This window comes from Oryzias latipes, chromosome 14 (assembly GCF_053564925.1).
Source record: "Oryzias latipes strain Hd-rR chromosome 14, Olatipes_Hd-rR_3.1".
Classification (NCBI taxonomy): Eukaryota; Metazoa; Chordata; class Actinopteri; order Beloniformes; family Adrianichthyidae; genus Oryzias; species Oryzias latipes.
In genome coordinates this window covers 25228905-25249738 of record NC_136250.1, presented here as the reverse complement: position 1 = coordinate 25249738, position 20834 = coordinate 25228905, and the positions used below count along the sequence as shown (strand labels likewise).

Here is a 20834-nt window from a genome sequence, read left to right as displayed (position 1 = left end):
AAGAAGCAGTAGGATGAATTCTGAAGTGTTTCAGGCAATATCATGTGCTCATATTCAGCCAAATGCTTCGGCACTCATTGGACAGCCCTTCACGGTGCAGAAGGACAATGACCCAAAACATACTGCAACAGCACCCAAAGACTTACTTAAGGGAAAGAAGTGGAATGTTATGCAATGGCCAAGTCAATCACCTAACCTGAATCCGATTGAGCATGCATTTCACTTGCTGAAGACTGAACTAAAGGGAAAATCCCCCAAGAACAAGCAAGAACTGAAAACATTTGCATTGGAGGCCTGACAGAGCATCACCAGGGATGAAGCCCAGCTTCTGGTGATGTCTATGCGTTCCAGACTTCAGGCTGTAATTGACTAAACAGGATTTGCAACCAAGTATTAAAAATGGAATGTTTGATTTATGGTTATTCTTCTGTCCCATTACTTTTGGTTAATTAACAAGTGGGAGGCACATATGCAAACTGTTGTATATCTGTTGTAATCAAGCTATATGCTAAGAGCGAGCGTGACATTGACTCCCTGATCCACACCACCAGGATCTTCAGTACTGACATTGGGACGTCATTCGGGCTTGAGAAATGCAACCGGATGGTGACAAAGAGAGGCATGGTAGTCTAAACAGGAGGGGTCTCACTCCCAGAAGGAGCAAAAGCAGACATTGAGGACAGTTACAAATAGCTTGGAATTCCCCAGGCAAATGGCAACCTGGAGCAGGCAACAAGGAAAGCTGCAACAGCTACATGAGTAAGGCAAGTCCTGAGAAGCCAGCTCAATGGCAAAAATAAGTCTCGGGCAATAAACAGCTACGCACTGCCAGTTATCAGATACCCTGCAGGAATAATAAGATGGCCAAAGGAAGAGATACAGACCACGGATGTTAAAACACGAAAGCTCCTCACCATGCGCGGAGGGTTCCATCCACATCCAGCACCCTGAGACTGTATGCTAGCCGCAAGGAAGGAGGCCGAGGACTAGTGAGCGTGGAAGCCACTATCCAGGACGAAGCATCCAAGATGCATGATTACATCAAGCTCAAGGCCCCAACTGACAGTGTGCTCAGTGAATGTCTCAGGCAATGGAGGGCAGAGGATACAGTGCTGGAGGACAGATCCTCATGGGAGGACAAACCCCTGCATGGGATGTACCACCGGACCATAACTGAAGTGGCTGATATCAAGAAGTCCTACCAATGGCTAGAAAGGGCAGGCCTACAGGACAGCACTGAAGCACTCATCCTGGCAGCTCAGGAACAAGCCCTGAGCACCAGAGCAATAGAGGCTCAGATCTACCACAACAGACAAGACCCAAGGTGTAGGCTGTGCAAAGAGGCCCCTGAAACAATCCAGCACATAACTGCAGGGTGTAAGATGCTGGCAGGGAAAGCATACATGGAGCGCCACAATCAAGTGGCTGGAATAATATACAGGAACATGTGTGCAGAATATGGACAGGAAACCCCAAGGTCAAAATAGGAAACACCTCCGAAGGTGGTAGAGAATGAGAGGGCAAAGATCCTGTGGGACTTCCAGATCCAGACTGATAGGATGGTAATAGCAAACCAACCAGACATTGTAGTGGTGGATAAAGAACAGAGGAAAGCCGTTGTGGTGGCTGTGGCAGTGCCAAGTGATGGGAACATGAAGAAGAAGGAACATGAGAAACTGGAGAAATACCAGGGACTCAGAGAAGAACTGGAGAAAGCGTGGAAAGTGAAGGTGACAGTGGTGCCTGTGGTAATTGGAGCACTTGGGGCAGTAACCCCCAAGCTGGAGGAGTGGTTACAACAGATACCTGAAAAGAAATTATTTAGAAAAGCCCAACAATTATGGAGTCCTATACTGTTCATAATTCAATAATTATAATAGTTAAATTAATAATAATAAATCAATAGTAAGTCAATGATGATAATAAACATTTACAATAAATAAATACATGATAGGTCAATAAATAATAAGAATAAAAATAAGAATAGGAATAAGAAGAAGAAGAAGACACAAGCAACGAAAAACAATAGATTCACCCTAATGATTCATGTGAGTGATCAATTTGTGTAACACAGATGAAATGGTGCCGGGTTTCAAGCAAACAGTCTGGCCAGTCTTATCAAAATCTGGTTCCACAAAATGTTTTGAACAAAGCCAGACCGTATTGCTATTTGGTACCACAGTGATCCATCTGGATTAGCTCTTTTTATTGCTAAGGCCCACTTTATCCTTAAGACTGAATCCATTGGAAACCTGAAAGAAAAGTTCAGTCACTGAGTCATAAATTTATAAATCTACAATACTATACTAGCCTAGTCCTAGCATACCTGTAAATAGGTTTAGCAAAAAAAAGTTGGCATTTATGTCGACTCCACAGGGGAAAAAAGTGTGCTTGGAAAAAAATGGAAAAATATTACTTGCAGGTCCTGAAACAGGAAATGTGGCTTTAACACTCCTCTAGTTAGAAGTTGTGAGTCTGGGGAAAACATCTGAGCTTGGCCTTAGTTTTACAGTTTACTACGCTGTAACTGTAGTGGAAATGCACAGTGAAATATGATGCCGAAGTGTCCTTTTACAAGACACTGAACTGCAACGGACTCCTGGAGGTTCCAGGTTGAAACCAGGGTAAGGCATTGGATCTGCAATCAGTGTTGAATGTGTTTGCGCATGGGTGAATAGCACTGTCTGTGAAGCACTTTGGGCATTACAGGAAGGTTAGATAAGCGCTGTTAAAGTATACATCATTTACATTCATCAGCACATTCTGGACTATTGTGTATTTCTCCAAAGACTGCATTATAGAAAAGTGTTGCTGCAGTCAGCATTTCATTTGTGGGACTTACAGATGCTAGTGTTAGTTGAGGTGTGGGTTAGTTTCCTTGTCAAAGTGTGTTTTTGTGTTGTGTTTGTCTTCAGTTGTTTGTTCATTTCTTAAACCTGCACCTTGCCCCCTGCCAGAGGTCAGCTCCTCTCTCATCAAATGTTTGTTAAATTCTGCACTCTCTTGTCTTTCAGTCTTTAGATCAGTCCTCTGAAAACTAAAGCAGATATGTTGATGGTCAGCAACAGCCTCTGATTGGACGTTCCATGCCAGAACCAGCTAATACAGTTAATTTTCTGTGTGTTTGTTTTAGAGGAGGGGTTCCCGCCTGCTCCTGTAGTCCCCCATGTTCAAGACTGGGACCTTTGATCTGATGCTAATTGATCTGAATTTTTTCATCAGACCTGTACATGTTTACTGAGGGATCACAAGACACCAACAGTCTGGACTAAGGCCTTTATTTCAGATCAGAAAAAGAACCTTCTAGGCAGATTTATATCATTCCTGCAGGTTGTACAGCTGTGGTTCTGCAGTCTGTGCAGTTGCTCTGTTTTTGTCCAGTGATCAAAGGTGAAGCTGAAACAGAAGAAGTGACTTTAGGGGAAGCTGATTTCCAAAACACAAACATCTGGCCTCATGGTGTTCCTGCAGCACTTTACTGATTGTTCTACCATCTGTCAGAGTTCTATTTTTGTTCTTTAACACAAATGCTCAGACCTGTACAGTCAAAAGGACATCATGTCTCACCTTAAACCACTAACAGAGCCCACACATACTTCTCGTCATTGAGGAGTCCAGGGATCTCTTCTCTGCATGTGTACTCTCCAGAATCTTCCTCCGTGACGTTCTGGATGCAGATAAACATGTCCTTTGCTCAAATCTCCAAGCATCTAAAACCTGCTTGAAGCTCTGCTTCCTTCCTTCACAGTGGCGAGGAGCTCGTTTTTTGCAGCCCATGAGGAGCTGGTTACCTTTGCCCCAGCACGCTGGTGCCCTTCTGAAGGTACAGTATGTCTGTGAGATTTACAGGTTAGAGTGACGTCCTGCCCAACTGCTCAGAGACGAAACACAGAGAAACTTCTGGTCAACTTCAAAACATTTGTTTATGCAGAAACAGACATTTGTGCTGCACAAATCACGACCAGTTCAAATACAGCACCGTAGAAACGATTTACTCCAAATTTTCTTTTCCTAAACTCGATAAACAAACGTTCTTTGACCTGAAAGCTTCATGGATACACTTGGTACAATTAATTCACATACCTAGAATGTTCCATTTATCTCCACAGTATTTCTAAAATTGATTGGTGCAGATAAATAACTTCATGCATTTGCTACTTTAAGATTAGACTGCTGTAATTTTACCTTGTCAGACTGACCAAAACTTTCATCGAAAACGTTCAGGGTCAGAATTTGAATGAAGGCTGGTGGAAAAAGTTTGAGCTTTGCCTGATCAATCAATGGGAAGGATTTATCATGCTAGAATAATTTACATCAGATGCTGTTGAGATTATTTGCGGGGTTCCACAAGGATCAAATCTGGACTCCTACATCATTTCATCTTTTGGAACGGTGAGGAATCCGACGAGCAGGAGACAAGCTCTGTGGAAAAACAGGTGGAGGAGTTCCTAAAGTCCAATGGAATTTCTCTGGACACAAACAATGTGGAGATCTGCAGAAAGCTTCCCAGGAGAAGAGACACCGACAAACCAGCAATCCTCTTAAAGTTTGTCAATCTGAAACACAAAGCAGCTTTATTAAAGCAAGAAAGAAATCTGAGGGGAACCAACGTTTTCATGAATGACAACCTCACGAAAAGGAATGCTGACATCGCCAAAATCTTTTTAATTTGAAGAACTCACACAGTTGGTGGTTGACTAATTTATTTTTTGCCCCACTGTATCATGTGTCTTCAAGAATATATCTGTGAAGAGAAGAATGTTACCATGGAGTCACCACATGATGGCAGCAAAGCAGAATGTTTCTGACTGCCAGCTCCAATTAAAATCATGTCATCCTCCTCTTCATCCATGGACCTCAACTTTTTCCTTCCTCTAGACCTTCCTATCAACTCAAACCTCAGCAGTAATTTTACCAACTTTATCAATGTTCTAACATCCTCTCAGTGTGTCCAAACATCTCAATCTGTATCCAAAACATCCACCATGGTTCAGCAGAACATTTGATAAATGCTGGTATTGACTACCCTTGTTGCTAAAACATAACTAGGGTTGAGGAACTTCATAAACATCTAAATAAATCTTCCACCAATGTAAATGCGTTGATTGGGCATTGTCTAGTGCAGGGGTTCTCAAAGTTTTTTTAGTGGAGGGTCAAATTACGAACTTTGTGATGGTGCCTCTGTCAGACTCCTCCCCCTCCCCTCTCTGCTTGGCTCCTGATGCGACACAGCTGTGACCACTTACCTCATCACCTGCCTGCCTTCTTAAGGAGCTCCAGGATCATCATTCCTTGCCAGTCCGTTGCCCCTGATGGTGCATAAGATGGTCATCACGTTCTTTGCCTTTGTCTCAAGACTGCACCTAATATCATTCTCTCACCTGTCTCCAGGAACCCATTGCCACGAGTGGTCGCCTGAGTCTGCTGTTAATCCGGAACCCAGCTTTGTCATCATCACCGGTCAAACCACGAGCCTCTGCCAAATCTGGCATTCACCCCGAGACACGGACGAGTGGTAGGGTAGAAGTAGATGAGAAAAGAGGACAGAACCCCAGTGCACCATAGTTACCCCAGTTTCAACTTCTAGCAGCCTTTTAAAACAAATAGTTATTGTTATTAAGTTTAATTTAAAGACATCAACATTAAGTTAAATAATCTCTGAATACTAACTAGTCTTACAATAAGCCTGTCCAAAGAGGAATGTTTTCAGTCTAACTTTGAATGTAGAAACTGAGTCGGCCTCTCTTACATGAGCTGGGAGTTTATTCCATAAGACAGGGGCTTGGTGGCTAAACGCTCTACCTCCAACCCTACTTTTACTAATTCTAGGAACCACAAGCAGTCCTGCATTTTGCGAGCGAAGTGTTCTTATTGGATGGTAAGGGACTATGAGGTCCTTAATATAGGACGGGGCCATTCCATGTAAGGCCTTATAAGTTAACAGGAGGATCTTGAACTTGATTCTAGAATCAACTGGGAGCCAATGGAGCGAAACTAACACAGGAGTGATGTGACCTCTTCTGCTAGTTCCTGTTAACAATCTAGCTGCTGCGTTCTGAACGAGCTGGAGACTTCTTAAGGAACTCTTAGGACACGCTGCTAACAAGGAGTTACAGTAATCCAGCCTCGACGTAACACATGCATGGATGAGTTTTTCAGCATCACTCTTAGAAAGTATATTTCTGATCTTAGCAATGTTCCGCAGGTGAAAAAAGGCAGTTCTACACGCTGAGGTATGTGAGCCTTAAATGATAAATCCTGGTCAAATAAAACCCCAAGGTTTCTAACTGTGGAATTGGGGGCTATACTTATGCCATCCAGGGAGACTATCTGAGAAGACAGAGCATCTCTGAGGTTTTTAAGACCTAGTATAATGACCTCAGTTTTTTCTGGGTTCAAGAGGAGGTAATTAATTGTCATCCAGGTCTTGATGTCACTGATGCAGGCGTTCAGTTTCTCTATCTGGTCATTCTGGTCAGGTTTCATGGATAAATACAACTGCGTATCGTCGGCATAACAAGGAAAATTAATGCTGTGTTTCCTGATTATGTTTCCTAAGGGTAGCATATAAAGCGTAAACAGTATCGGTCCTAAGACTGAGCCCTTTGGGACTCCATAGTTAACTCGAGTGCACTGAGAGGAATGGCCATTTACATTAACGAACTGATACCTATCGGACAGATAGGATTTAAACCACTGGAGAGCAGATCCTCTGATCCCTATGTCCTGCTCTAGTCTATGGAGTAAAATACTGTGGTCGATAGTGTCAAAGGCTGCACTGAGGTCCAACAGGACCAGAATAGAAAGTAGTCCCTTTTCTGAGGCCAATAACAAGTCATTAGAGACTCTAACTAGTGCAGTTTCCGTGCTGTGGTGGGGTCTAAACCCCGACTGAAAGTCTTCAAAGTGGCTGTTGTCCTGTAGGTGGCAGTAAAGCTGCTAAACTACAACTCTTTCTAGGATTTTAGAAATAAAGGGCAGGTTTGATATCGGTCTATAGTTGGCCAAGATGCTAGGATCCAAACTGGGCTTTTTCAGAAGAGGTTTAACAACTGCATATTTAAAAGACTGTGGCATGTAACCCGTTTCCAGAGAGGTATTTATCATTGTTAATATGGGATCATTAATTAGGGGAAAAGTTTCTTTAAAAAGTCTAGTGGGAATTGGGTCTAACAGACACGTTGAGGATTTGGAGGACGTAATAATTGATGCTATTTCTACTTGATCCACAGCAGTGAAGCAGTCTAATGTTACAGAGGTTTCTATGGATGCCTCCATTTCTACCGCTTCAGCCTGTTCTGGGCTGATAGTAGGAATAACTTGATTTAACTTATGTCTAATATTTGAGATTTTGCTATCGAAAAATGTAAGAAAATCATCAGAGCTGAGAGAAACAGGAACATGTGGTTCTACTGAGCTCTGACTGCGAGTTAATTTAGCTATAGTGCTAAAAAGAAATCTTGGATTGTTTCCATTCTCTGATATTAAGGTTGAATAGTACTGGCTTCTAGCTCTACGCAGAGCTTTTTTATAATTTAATAGGCTTCCAGATATTCCAGAAAGTTTCCAGATATTCAGCCATTCTCTTTCCAACTTACGGGTTTCTTGTTTAATAGAACGTGTTTCAGCGTTAAACCACGGTGTTACTCGGTTTTGTCTAACGAACTTACAACATGGAGTGTACTCCTGAGGGCTTGTAAGGCATCATTAACAAAGTGGTCAAAGTGGCGATAAATAATTATGAGTAAAACAGGTTTTCGAGTTTTCCTGTTTGGGTGATTTATAGACAATATGATGCTTTCAAATGAATTATAAGCATTTTTAACTTTAGGGCTGAGAAGTAAGCTAGACTGTGATATTACTGCAAAACCACCTCCTTTCCCTGAAATCCTGGATTTCTGATAGTTAGCATAAAAGGGGGGGGGGGGTGCTTCATTCAATCTAACATTGTCATCCTGTTGGAGCCAAGTTTCTGTTAAGGCTAAAAGACTAAGGTTGTTATCAGTGATTAACTCATTGACTAAGAGGGACTTGGAGGAAATGGATCGAATGTTTAATAAACCACATTTAATGACATAATTCTGCTTGTGAGTACTGCTGTCTGTCACTTTAAGGTTTCTATGACGCGCTCCTTTTACTTGTCTTTCAGCACATAAACTAAAGCTCGGACCTGCTTGACTTTCCCTGCATGGGTTTTGCACCGGCACTAACCCTAAGGGAGGCTCAGAGGAGCGTTTTACACTGCTGCTCTGCGCCCGGGTCTTGTCTCTGGATTGTCAGGTTGACAGACTAAGGCTAGCAGAAATGTTTCTAGAAAGAAGAGCGGCACCGTCCCGAGTAGGATGGACGCCGTCTCTCCGCATGAGACCGGGCTTCCCCCAAAACGCGCTCCAATCATTACTGGTTCTTGAGAATTGGTGATGCACAGAAGTCTAGTTCTGCTGATAGGAATGTAAACACAGAAATCCAAGATATCAGAAATTAAGCTTGGGCATAATTTCAATAAACTAAATTTTGATTTGGTTCTGATGTCACTCACTCTGCACGCCACCTATCAATTAACCCTTCTCAACAGCTAAATTTCCCGCCTTTTCTTCTCAGCCAATCAAAGCATATTTTTGCTTTTAAACTCATGAATGTTTATCTCTCTACATTCTAGACGGTTTTGCCAGCTCTCCTCTGCCACCTTCTCCACCAAGACCACTGCTTTGTCATGGACTGGCTCTCAACCCCCATTATCCCTCATACCTTCTGGATGCAGGTTGACATCTGCCCAAAGCCCAACCATCAAAGACTATGGACTCATTCATTACCATCTTTCGTATCACAAATAAATATTTGATTCCCATTCCAAAGATCTACTGAAATGTTTTCTTACTTGTGCACCATGTGAAAGTTCAAAATGTCTTGATTCAAAGCAGCTTCTATCAGGTCAAAATATACCATCTTTCTTCACTGTTTTTCTTTATTACCACAGACGGCTGTGTTAGGTTGTAGTTATGCAAAACTCCACGTTTCAAGCACTGAGACCTTTAGAGAGGAGGTAGGGGAAGGCAACTTTTCCTCTGATCTGCAGCCAAACTGACCAGAAACATTTACAATGTCTCTAAAAATGTGAAAAATAGCCTTTTCTGTTGCTGTGGCACAAGTTTACAGGTTTTTTGTTGGTTTTTTGCATCGACAATGTTGAAGTGATAGAGCCCTGTCACCTATCCAGACGTATAATTCTGCAGCCCTGAATAAACTGAGTTTATATTATCACTGTGTAAAAAAAAAAAGTCAGGTTTTTTGATGTGAAAATCAAAAATTTGGTTTGTTTTTTGTTTAACTCACTTGATCTTACTGTAACGACTGTTATACAGCGTTCTGTCAGGCATCAATGCTTGATGTCCAAGAGCTAAATAACATCTCTGTTAGCTCTTGTACTGGACACAGAGTTGCAGGCAGTAAGTGACAGAATGACGAAGGCAGCATTAATTTTTATAAAAGAAGGTTTAATTTATTTTAATATCTTTTCTGGTTCATTTTCCTCATGGAACCCCTTCTAAATGTCTGGGAAGATTTGCATTGTTTAAAAGTCCAGTTCCTGTTTTTAAAAGCTGCCAGGAAAACAGAATGTAAATCCTTGAAGACAAGCAGCTTGAAAAGCTTCATCAGAATCCCGTTTTTCTGCTGCCAGCTTCTGGAGTTTCAGTTAATCTGCAGACTAGAGAGAAACTTAGAATGTTTCAGGCTTATTTCATAAATAATAGCAAAATATAATTCCAGACAAACACTGATGCCTCACAGTGGAAACAAGCTGACAAAAATTTTGAGGGATTTTGTTGCAAAAAAGACTTGTTGCTAGCATTGTAAACAGTATTGAAATAAACATGCTCAAATAGACAGTCATGGTTTACACAGGAGGACTTTTAACTGATTGCAGAGCTGAGGCAGTCTATGGGACCTGCCGTGCACACATGTGGGGGGGCAGCTGTCAAACCATCGCTGATCGTTTCACCACAGAATCTTCCACACAATCTTCTAATTTTTTATTGAGCAAAGGAAAAGCACTGACGTTTCTCCCAGTCTAATGAAAACAAAGTTTGTGATGAATTGATTCAAAGCTAACAAAAAGAAAAAAGTAAGCGTTTTGAAAGAGCAGTTCTTTTTTGTGTCGGCTCATGCTGTGATCTCAGGATCACCTCCCCAGGGCTCAGGTGTCCTGCTCTAACTCTTATGACAGGTTGGTCTATCAAAACCCAGACCTGAACCTTCATAATGTCACCTTTTCTTGTTGAAAAACAAATCTAAAAACTGGTTTGCAGCCTCATTTATGATCTGGAGTTTCACTTAAAAATGAAAACCAACAGGTTTGCATGAGGAGGAATCAGATTTTAACGTTCACCGGAGCAACAGTGCTGGAAGGGCTCTTCCACCCACAGCTGAGGTTCAGCATGAGGACGGGTCTGATGGTCTGATCTCTGAGGCCATAGATGAGGGAGCTAAGACATTTGGGAAGAAGGCTGAGAAGAATGTAGAGGAAAACCTGCACGCTGGTGGCGGCGGACCTCTCTATGCTCTGGAATATGAGAATGAGTAAAGAGGTCTGGACAGTGGCGGACATGCTGAGGCCCAGCTGCATTAGATGCAGCAGCAGCGTCTTCCGCGCCTTCCTGGCCGAAGCTTTGTCGGTGGAGGCCGACCGTGCTGCCAGCATGATGGCGATGTAAGAGAAAGTCACGGTGACTCCTGCATATGTGAAGAGGAAGTAGGTGAAGACTTTGTGGTACATCTCAGCCACTTGGTCAGGATATAGGTTCTCTCTCCCGCAGAACTCTCTCAGCTGCTTGTTTGGCAGGTCCTTGAAAGGAACATTCAGCATCAGAACCACCTCCACCAGAACAATCAGAAGACTGAAGGTCCAGAGCACACACACTGCCTCCCCTGTGTTCTTGATGGTGACGATGGCTGCGTGCCTCAGTGGATAACACACAGCGATGTATCTCTCCAGACACATCAGCACCAGTGTGAGGATGGAGGCATTGTGGGAGAAGAAGCTGAGGGCTGTTAGAGCGATGCAGAGCGGGTACACCAACGGTTTTCCTCCCGACAGCAGAAGCATTATCTGGTTGTGAGCCAGCTGCACGGTGTCTGAAAACAGAAGGTTAAAGAGGAGGATGTATCGGGAGGTTTCCCTGAACACAGCTTTGCTCCTCAGAGTGAACAACATGGTCACATTGATGAAGAGGAACAGACAGCATGGCAGCGTGGTCACCACATAGTACAGCGTCACCTCCACCAGCCCGTTCCGCAGCACCGCTGCCGTCAGGTTGGAATTGTTTTGCATGGAAATAAGCGGACTTCACACACAACAACAGCACAAAGAGAAAACAAAAAAAACAGCATTTCATGGGGCATGCAGAGAGGGCGTCACCGAGCTCACATAATGGAGCCAGCACTGCTCTGCTCGCCTCACTGGCTCCACAACGTCTTTTCTACATCCCATGATCCGCCTCTCGTGACATCACTGTCAGCAGCGTCATCAGGTCACAGGCAAGAAATTTTGAAAAAAATGGTTTGAAAACAAACTTTTGGATGTGCGGCAGTGATTTATGAAAGAACCAACTTTAAAGAAGAAAGCTCATGATAAAAATGAACAGCAGATCAAAAACCTGAAAAGGGTTTTAAAAACTGTCACCAGATGAATGAAGTAGCATAGAGGCATGATGCCCCCACACCAAAATGAGGGTTAGTTTCCATCAAGGATGGCGATAAGCTCCAGCGTATCAGCCTCAGCTGGCCTTGCAGTTTGTTAATGTGACAGTTTGTAAGAACTGTGACTTCAGAGTGAAGCCGAGTTCCCTGAGGTCATTCATCACAACTCATTTTCCTGTTTATTCTTTTTGTTTGAATTCCATTACAACCCAAATTAGGCACTGTCAGGGCCCTGTCTTGTTTTTTGAGTAGTGTGTTGGTAGACCCCATAGCAGGACTCAATAGCAAAATTTCTACTTTACTCGTTTGCTTGTCGTGCCGGCATCCGGGCAGCTGGCTGGCCGGCAGACGGACAGCCGCTGCGGTAAGGAGTGTTGTACTTTAGGGTCCAACAGAAATAATGATACTCAGGATGTGCTGAGTTAACCTGTCTTTTATTAACATACTCATTAGAAGTCACTTTACATCCGAAGGCTACATGCTACGTATCTCATCATTCATCACACATATCTGTAACTGAGGTGTATTCAAATACAACAGGATAAATGTATATCAGAATAGTATTTCGTGGGAACTAATTTTTTTTTCTCTTACCCATATCAGATCACAGGCTCCGTAAATATGCACAATATCAAAGGTTATTTGTTTCTGTGCTCCACTTTGAAATGGGCCTTCAGGCCTGATTGAAATTAACAATGTTTTGGGGAAAAACTACTTCAACTTTTCTGCATCGTAGTCCAACAGAAGCTAGGAGCGCTATTGTTCTCATTCAGAAAAGATGAGTCAGGCCTTAATCTGTAGCAGTCCTCAAAAAGCTGCAGCTCAGTCAGAACACTGCAGGTAAGAGATTCTGCTAGAGAAAAAATCAACTGGTAAAAACGAGTCAGATTCAAGTGGAGGAAGCTGCTATCAGCTGCGCACAGATAAAACCAGCTTCCTGATGAACTCTTATGTTCTTCAGCTGTTTCTATGTTTAAGCCAAAGCATTACTCATTTCTGCTATCTTTGTTTAAAACACTGCGCTTACTTTGGTTCATTCAATACCCTTTCATGTTTTTGGCCACGTTCACACTGCAGGGCTAAATGCTCAATTCCGATTTCTTGAAGAAATTCGATTTTTTTTTGCAAGGCAGTTCACATTTCCAATTAAAGGCTTGCTTTTTTGATCTCCTGTGTGACTGTGAAATGACCCAGAAGTGACCCGCATGCACAGAAGGGTAGTCGTTGTTTGCGGAAGTAGCTAACGTTAACAATGGAGGTCAACAACAGTGTTGTCAACAGCGGAGCTCTTTTTGCATTATTAAATTTATTTTCACAAAGGAGCCAGCACAATTCCAATCTTCTCATTTTAAGAAGGCATTGGAGTCAGGATCTTCTGTACCCGCTGTTGTGGAATAGGGATGTTATTTGTGGTGAGGCCGCGCATGTGTGTAAGAGAAAGGAGAGAGCGCGTGCAGCGCAGGAGGGAGTGAGAGAGCGCGTTGAAGTGTGTTGCGTGCGTGCATTCATGTTGTGTGTTATGGAGGAAGGAGAACGATAATAAAATAAGGCTTCCCCCAGCATAACTGCTATTGACTCTGGAGAATCTGAGGGTCCAGACGGGGAAGTGAACCCTGAAGGAGGATCCGCCTTCGGCCCTGGGGAAGGTCTCCCCCGCGCTTCTGACCACAGTCGGAAAGGATAAAAAGTCATGGCGGGAAAGGTTCAACACCACGCTCGGCCATTTCGTGTTGCGGTTTCAGTTTCTTTGCCTTTGTATTTTGATTCTCTTTTTGTTCTGTTTGTTTTCAGATCATTTCCTATTTTATTTTGAAAGGTTCCTGTTTTGTACTTTGGTTTTGAGTTTTGAGTTTTACTTCGGTCCCCATCTGTCCTGATTGTGTTCACCTGTGTCTCGTCAGTCCTTTATGTACTTAAATCTTGTCGTTCCCTTCCTCCTGTGCTGGTCCATATTATGTTCTTCCCCTGTTGAGTGCATTTCAACTTTTCGAGTTTGGAGTTTTGTTTTGCCTGCTTAAGCAGTGGTTTTTGTTTTGTCGATGTCATTAAATATCCTGTTGCCTGGAACCTCCTGCCTCCTCCTCCTCACTGCACCTGGGTACGTCCTCAACCTTCACCCGTAACATTTTGCTGGCGATTTTTTTTTTCAAAAACCACCTGTTTGCGATAAGAGCCCTCGAGTTAGACCTGAATAGAGCTGTCACCCCAAATATGAATCCAATTGGTGACCTCGCTTCCCTTCTACTGACTGGTCTCAGCAGCATCGCCTGCCATGGTTGTTGTTTATGTTCTCGTTCCCACCTACTTCAATGCAGAATTATGACGTTTGTAGCGTATCGATGACGTTCGGGTCGGATACATGTGGCCTGGCTGTTCAGACGGTCGCATTTCAAAAGATCGGATATATATCGGATTCAGGACCACATACCCAAGTTGCCTGGGTCGCATTTGAAACGATCCGATCTGTGTCGTTCAGACTGTCATGAAAAGATCAGATACAGGTCGCATAGGGGCAAAGAAAATCGGAATTGGGTCATTTCAGCCTGCAGTGTGAACGTAGCCTTTGTTTTTATTGATTTCTCCTATAAGCTGCCACAGAGATGTGTTGCTGCAAAGCTCTTTGAACTGCTAGTATGGAATAGCTGCTCCATGAATAATGGATCGGAAATTTTGGATGAACAACTGACGGACAGATGAAACTCCACAAATGATGAAACTACACATGTCTTGTGAGGTCTAGATGACCATAATGGGTTACACCAGCAGGGCTTTCGAGAAAACCAAAGAATCTTCATGTTACTCTAATAAACTGGTCAGGCCAATGTCATATTTGTGATCATGTTAACACCATAGAACATCAAAGTTGATGTCAGTCAAGAAAGTTAAATTGAAAAATATGTAGCCAAATAAGATTTTAGAATGCTTTGATGGTTGTCATTGTGTGGTATTTTGACAGGTTGATTTAAAATGACAAACAAGTGCTTACATTGCAACAGTTTTCTCTGAATTCCTGGTGACTGCAGTCTGCAGGAAAGATTTTTTAAAAAGACAACATAACTTTAACTCAAAGTCAAACTTTTCTAATGATGCTTCCTGTTGATGGGGAGATGTTGCTTTAGTTTGATGAAAGTCTCCATGGGCAAAAAAGACAAGCCTCTACATGTGACGCAGTTAGTCCCACGACAGGTCATTTAGATACATTAAATATTCATGCACTCCTTTTTGTTTTCATCAAGCACTTCATTAAAGCAGACTGTTTGCATCAGACGCCTCAGAGGAGACTGAGCATCTGTTCCACAAAAACAAGTTCATCAAGACATCATTAGCGTCTGGGATAAATGTGACAAACATCTAAAGGTTTCTAAAGAAACATGTATGAAAATGACCAGGAGACAATCAAAAACCGTCAATGCAGATCAAAATGTTGTCAGGTTCAAAACCAAACTTCATTTAATTAGGCCCAAATTCCACTGCTTCAGTGACTTGCTGCCATACTCCCAGAAAGTTCTCCTCTGCAGGTAGACAAGACGTGAGGGTCCCCAGGTCTTATCTTGAAATTTTTTGTGCACAATATTACCCAATTTCCCAAGCTGGGATCAATGAAGTATCTTAATCTTAGAGTATCGTTATCTAATTGTTATTATTTTGATTAAGTTGCTGAAATTAAGTCCAATTTCTAGTTAGGCTTGAGTCTGGTTAGGAGAATTAAGCATCTAAATATGTAAACATTGCAGACGGACATAAAAAAGGAGTACTTAGAAAAGAAGAAAGAGTCTTTACTTTACTTATACCACGGTCTGGGTAAATACTTGATTGTGATTGGCTGCTTGGTGTGGATTTAAAAGTGATAATGCAAAGTGATAACCGCACGCCTAAAAAAAGAAGTTCTGGTCACATATTTTAAATGTTCTGTATCACTGCACTGGCTTCTTTAAAACAAACTTTAGCTTCATCATCTGGACAAAAACAAGCGGTAAAAGGTGAGCTTTCTCTCTGCTCGGATGCTTCATTTAACTCTTCGTGACCATCAGCATAGATATCACTTTCCTTTGCTGCTGCAATGAAGGTCGTGCCAGCTCAGCTCGTTGTCATTTTACCATCACAATGCGCCGCCCCATGTATCAAATGGTCTACTTTTTGTGAAAAAAGCGACCCAAACCAAAAAAGTAACAAAAAGAAAGTACCAAAAGCTGATTGAATATTTTTTTTCTTTTTTAAGTGACCATGGTATAAGCGGGATAATGGTCGATGAAGTGTGAATTTTAAAAAAATGAATGCACTTCACAGAAGTAGCCGTCTGACGCGATGCGGAGGACAGTTCAGGCTTCCAAGGCGTGCATTCATTTCTGATCATGCACTCTTTGTCAGCCGTTATCCCTTACTTAATGCAGAAATGCAATTCAGTGGAATAATCCAGTCTAGCAAACCAGGTCGCCCGCATTTGCAAGGTGTGACAGAGCATTAGTAGAGAGCCAGACCCTCTGGCTCACCCTATATTGTGGGAGAAAGCCCCTCCTAGAGTCCACACATCACTCGTGAGTATTTTCCATTCAAAGAAAAACACAGCTTGTTTCCAGGCCTAAATTCCCAGCAAGACAGATGCTTGGACCAAAGGAACTAATATCAGAGCCTTCTGAGATGAGAAAACTAGTGTTAGACATCTGGAGACCACACAAATACTTCTGTGGAGAAACACTCTGCCACGTTTTTTTAACATATTGTTGATCATCTTCATTCATGATATTTTTTCTCTAGTGTAAGTTATTATACTTATAAACTGGAAAATCAGGTTAATCAAAAACATGTGCTGCTCCCTGGCCACCACCTCGAATATTCAAGATGATTGATTGACAGATTCTCCCGAACCCGCTTTCAAGTGGAAAGGGTGTGGACTTCTAACAAGCTCACTCCTGAATGGCGACAGAAGTTGCCAAAGAAACAAAGACTTCAACCAACTAGACCATTTACTGCTTAATGATGTTGTCTGGCTCCAAATGTTGGTGCCGGTATCGTGAGAAAATGGCGACTGACTTGACTGCATTTGATTGGAGAAGGAAGTAAACTGTTTTCCATGAGTGATGTCACTCACACTCAGTCCAATTCTCAGGTACAGCCAACAGTCACAACTGAGAGCTGTTATAAACAGTTTAATGTTAAATCCTTTTATATTTGTCTACCATCATGAGAAAAATGCTACAACAACATGATAAAACCACGATATTCATTGGAGTGGGTCTGTAAAGAGATAATAGTAAAATGAACAGTTAAAACAAGTTCACTATTGAATTTTGAGGAAGACATGGGACAGAGTGGGAAATTTATCAGGGAATTTAAAAAAAAAAAAAGGTTATTTGTTAGAGGAATTGAATTTAAAAACAGGAAGTGACTCGATGCTTTACATGTCTGCTTTGTTTGTGTTTGACATTATATGGTAGTTAGCTGTAACTTCAAACACATAAACAATTTTTAAAGTTTGTTTATCACCAGATTTGACAATTAATGGATTTGAACCTGAACAAACAGAATTCAATAATTAAAAAGATCAAATTTTCTTCCAAGTCTAGAGTTACTCTAAACTTTCTTCATAGAAGTTGTTGATGTTCAAACATGTTTTTAATTTGAAAACTCTCTGTGGGACCAATAAAAAAAATCCCAGCATGTGACCCATGCAGTCCCCTGATGAGTCATTTAGACACATTTATTATTCAAATGCTTCTTCATATTTTAAGACATGGTTATTTTCTCCTGCTTACATCAGAAATCTCAATGGACAAAGTCCAACACAAACAAGTTCAGCAGAAACAACAACCTCTTTGTCTCTCTGTGACAAGCTTTTCAAAGTCTAACGCCTAGAGACTTTGACCCACTCTTGGTCAAGTCTTCCAAAAACATCGAATTGTTTTGACGCTGCTCTCAAAATGATGCCTGTTATCTGTGCCCTGTGAGCTTATGAAACATCCAAATGAGTTCAACTTTTACCCACTGACTCTTCTGCAGCTGCAGATTACACAGATTACAGGGGAATCACCAACACTGGTAAATGGTAAATGGCGTATACTTATTTAGCGCTTTTCTACCTACAAGGACAAAGCACTTTACAGTCACACACACATTCACCCAGTCCCACACTCATTCACACACTGGTCTGGATGAAAGATGGAGGTGGACAAAGCAGTGTTGTGTTCAGCAAAAAACATCACCGGGAGTCTATGTGAACGATAATATGACTCAGAACCATGTTGTTTTCCATCAGACTGGGAAATTCTACCTATTTGTGCTTGTTACAAAAAATTGGAACTTTAAAAGCTCCAATTGTCCTGATCAAGTAGGTTAAAAGGATTTTTAAGGATGGACCCTCTATCCTAGAGCAGGGGTCGGCAACCCAAAATGTTGAAAGAGCCAAATTGGACGAAAAAAACAAAAAACAAACATGTCTGGAGCCGCAAAATATTAAAAGCCCTATTTAAGCCTTATAATGAAGGCAACACATGCAATATGTATCTATATTAGCTATATTAGCCTACTATCAAAATGACTAAGTTGGCTACAAATACATAATGAGCATTATTAACGATTAAATGTTTATTTGCCCTGGAGTGCATTCTGCGGAGAACAACGCGTCACGTGACTGCTCTGTTGCGCAAGTTTAACTTCATTACAATATCAATGAATTATGTTTCATTGCTTTGATAAAATTAAAGAAATGGAACAAAGAAATTCAATTTTTGATGTCATTTTTATTTGAGGATTCAAAAAAAACAATAAAATGGAACGTGCGTGCCCCACAACAGTCAGCTTGCGCTCGAATGACAGAACAGCTTCAAGCATTTGCGGTGCCTGCAGACTTTCATTCAGCTCGTTTAGGTGGCTTGTCACAGTCATATCCACCAAAAAGAGCAGCTTTTCGAGCCACTGTATCTTCCAGTTGCGGGTACTTCAGGTCTTTGCTTTTCAGGAATGTTTTCACGTGTTCTAAACAGACGACAAAGTGACGCAAAACGTCACCCCTGGACAGCCATCGGACTATGTTGTGTAGCAGGAGATCAATGCACGGAACTGACGGTGGTTCGATTTAAATCAGCCACCTGCCTAGCGGTCCGCTAAAAGTAAAAAAAAAATCAAAATAAAAAAAGCCCTACTGGTAGAAACCTGTGTCGCAGGCTATGACGCAAATTTTCGTTGACAGAAATGTTGAAATTGTAGTGGCGGTCTTGTGCAGTTTATTATTTTATTAATTAAAAAATGTCTGAAACCCAGAAAATCCTAACAAGTAGTGTGAATATATCATCACTAACTCCATTACCAGTTATTCTTTCAAAAACTTAGTTAAAATTGCGTTTTTTACCACTAACAGGAAGTGGTTAAATTATTTGATAATTCACTAGTTTTTCTTAAAAATATACATGTTCAAACTTTTTTTGAATTTTTCACTACTGTATTACTTTTAAAAGACTAACATATAAAATACAATAGTTTTACATAACATTGAGACATAATCTTGAAATTTTGTTTTTCATACATGCACTGTGAACCAGAAAAAAACAAAATCACAATACAACAGACAAGCAATCGCAATATGAACTTGTGTGTGTGTCTGTACATCTACACAGCACAAGAGTGATTAGTCATCACACTGTGCTTTGTGCAAATTAATTTTGCACATTTCGCACAGGTCACGCTTGTCTTGACCTAAGTCCTGTCTCCGGCTCGTCTCGTGCCCCCGGCTGTCCCCCCAACTCCATCTGGATGAAGCTCGTCTGCTGGACTTTAAATATGTTGTTGTAGCGTTTGATAAACTATTTCCTCTTTATGAGTTCTGGTACATCGCCTGTCCGTCCTGGGAGAGGATCCCTCCTTCATGTGGACACCCCTGAGGTTTCTTATTTTTTTCCGGAATCCATTTTTTTTATTAGGAGTTTTTCCTTACCGCGAAGGGGGGTCTAAGGGCAGGGAGGACAGTTTAGTTTAGTTTTCTTAGTTAGTTCAATTTAGTTTTTTCCTATTGAATTCTATGTATTCATGATCCTTTTTATTTTATGTTTTACTTTTTCAATTACCAATACGAAGCCCATTGAGATGACAGTTGTTGTGAATTTGGGCTGTACAAATAAAATGGAATGGAATGGAATTGAATTGAATAAGATTAAGTTGAATTGAATTGACAGTCAACATGAGTCACTGCCATCCTGGTGGGCCTTGGCACTGTCTTTTTTATGTTTTCTGAAGACAGGTTTGTCTGATGCATATTTGAGGATGAAGACCAATGTATTTCACCATTCTTTGACATGAATGTCTTGCTTGGAGGAACAGGAATAGCAATTCCTTCATCCGTTTCAAAATCAGAATCATTAGAATCAGAATTTAGCTCAAGATGTTCCCTCTGATAATGATCAGTGATGACTTCCAGAGCCTCCTGGACTGTCATCTTTCTGCTTCTGCTGCTCATTTTGTAAAGGTCTGCCTGACAGAGTGTAATGTTGGAAGGACTTCCATACAGAGAATCTTTTATATGTTTTGCCCCTCCCCTGTTGAGTGTCCACTGAATGTGGGTTGAGTTTATAGATGGTTTCTGTTAAAAGTCATAACAACTATGCACCTGTGTGTGTGTGTGTGTGTGTGTGTGTGTGTGTGTGTGTGTGTGTGTGTGTGTGTGTGTGTGTGTGTGTGTGTGTGTGTGTGTGTGTGTGTGTGTGTGCGTGTGTGTGTGTGTGTGTGTGTGTGTGTGTGTGTGTGTGTGTGTGTGTGTGTGTGTGTGTGTGTGTTTGTGTGTGTCTATGTGTGTGATTGGGTTGAAATATGTCTCACAGCTGCAAAGAAAGCAATACTACTTATAATAAGACATCCTTGTACCTCCATTTTGACTGTCGGGTCAAATTGACCCGAACATCATCTATGTTATATAAACATGCAGGGGGGGTTGCATATATGTGAGATGAACCATTTTCATAATATATATTGATTACGCTAATTAAGGCAAGCAGAAGAAGTTTCATGCCGAAAAAATACTTTAACTATATTTTCTAGATGTTCAAACTTTAAAATGGGTCCATTTGACCAGGAACATAACAGGAGGGTTAAGCACATCATTACATCCTGTGTGGAATTTGATTTCAGCTTCAATTTTTTCAAACTTTTAC

At 41.5% G+C, this 20834-nt stretch overlaps 1 protein-coding gene and 1 long non-coding RNA gene across 2 annotated transcripts; one reads left to right on the top strand and one right to left on the bottom strand.

Moving 5' to 3' along the window:
- The first annotated feature begins 5003 nt into the window (after window positions 1–5003).
- Window positions 5004–8855, top strand: LOC110016342 (uncharacterized). Its single transcript, XR_002874623.2, has 2 exons — window positions 5004–5515; window positions 8660–8855. It is a non-coding gene; the product is annotated as an uncharacterized LOC110016342 (long non-coding RNA).
- Window positions 8856–9376: 521 nt separating this feature from the next.
- On the bottom strand, window positions 9377–11506 carry LOC101163023 (odorant receptor 131-2-like). Its single transcript, XM_004076758.3, has one exon. The coding sequence runs from the start codon at window positions 11327–11329 to the stop codon at window positions 10370–10372; it is 960 nt and encodes a 319-aa protein (XP_004076806.1). The 5' UTR covers window positions 11330–11506; the 3' UTR covers window positions 9377–10369.
- Between the last annotated feature and the right edge of the window lie 9328 nt (window positions 11507–20834).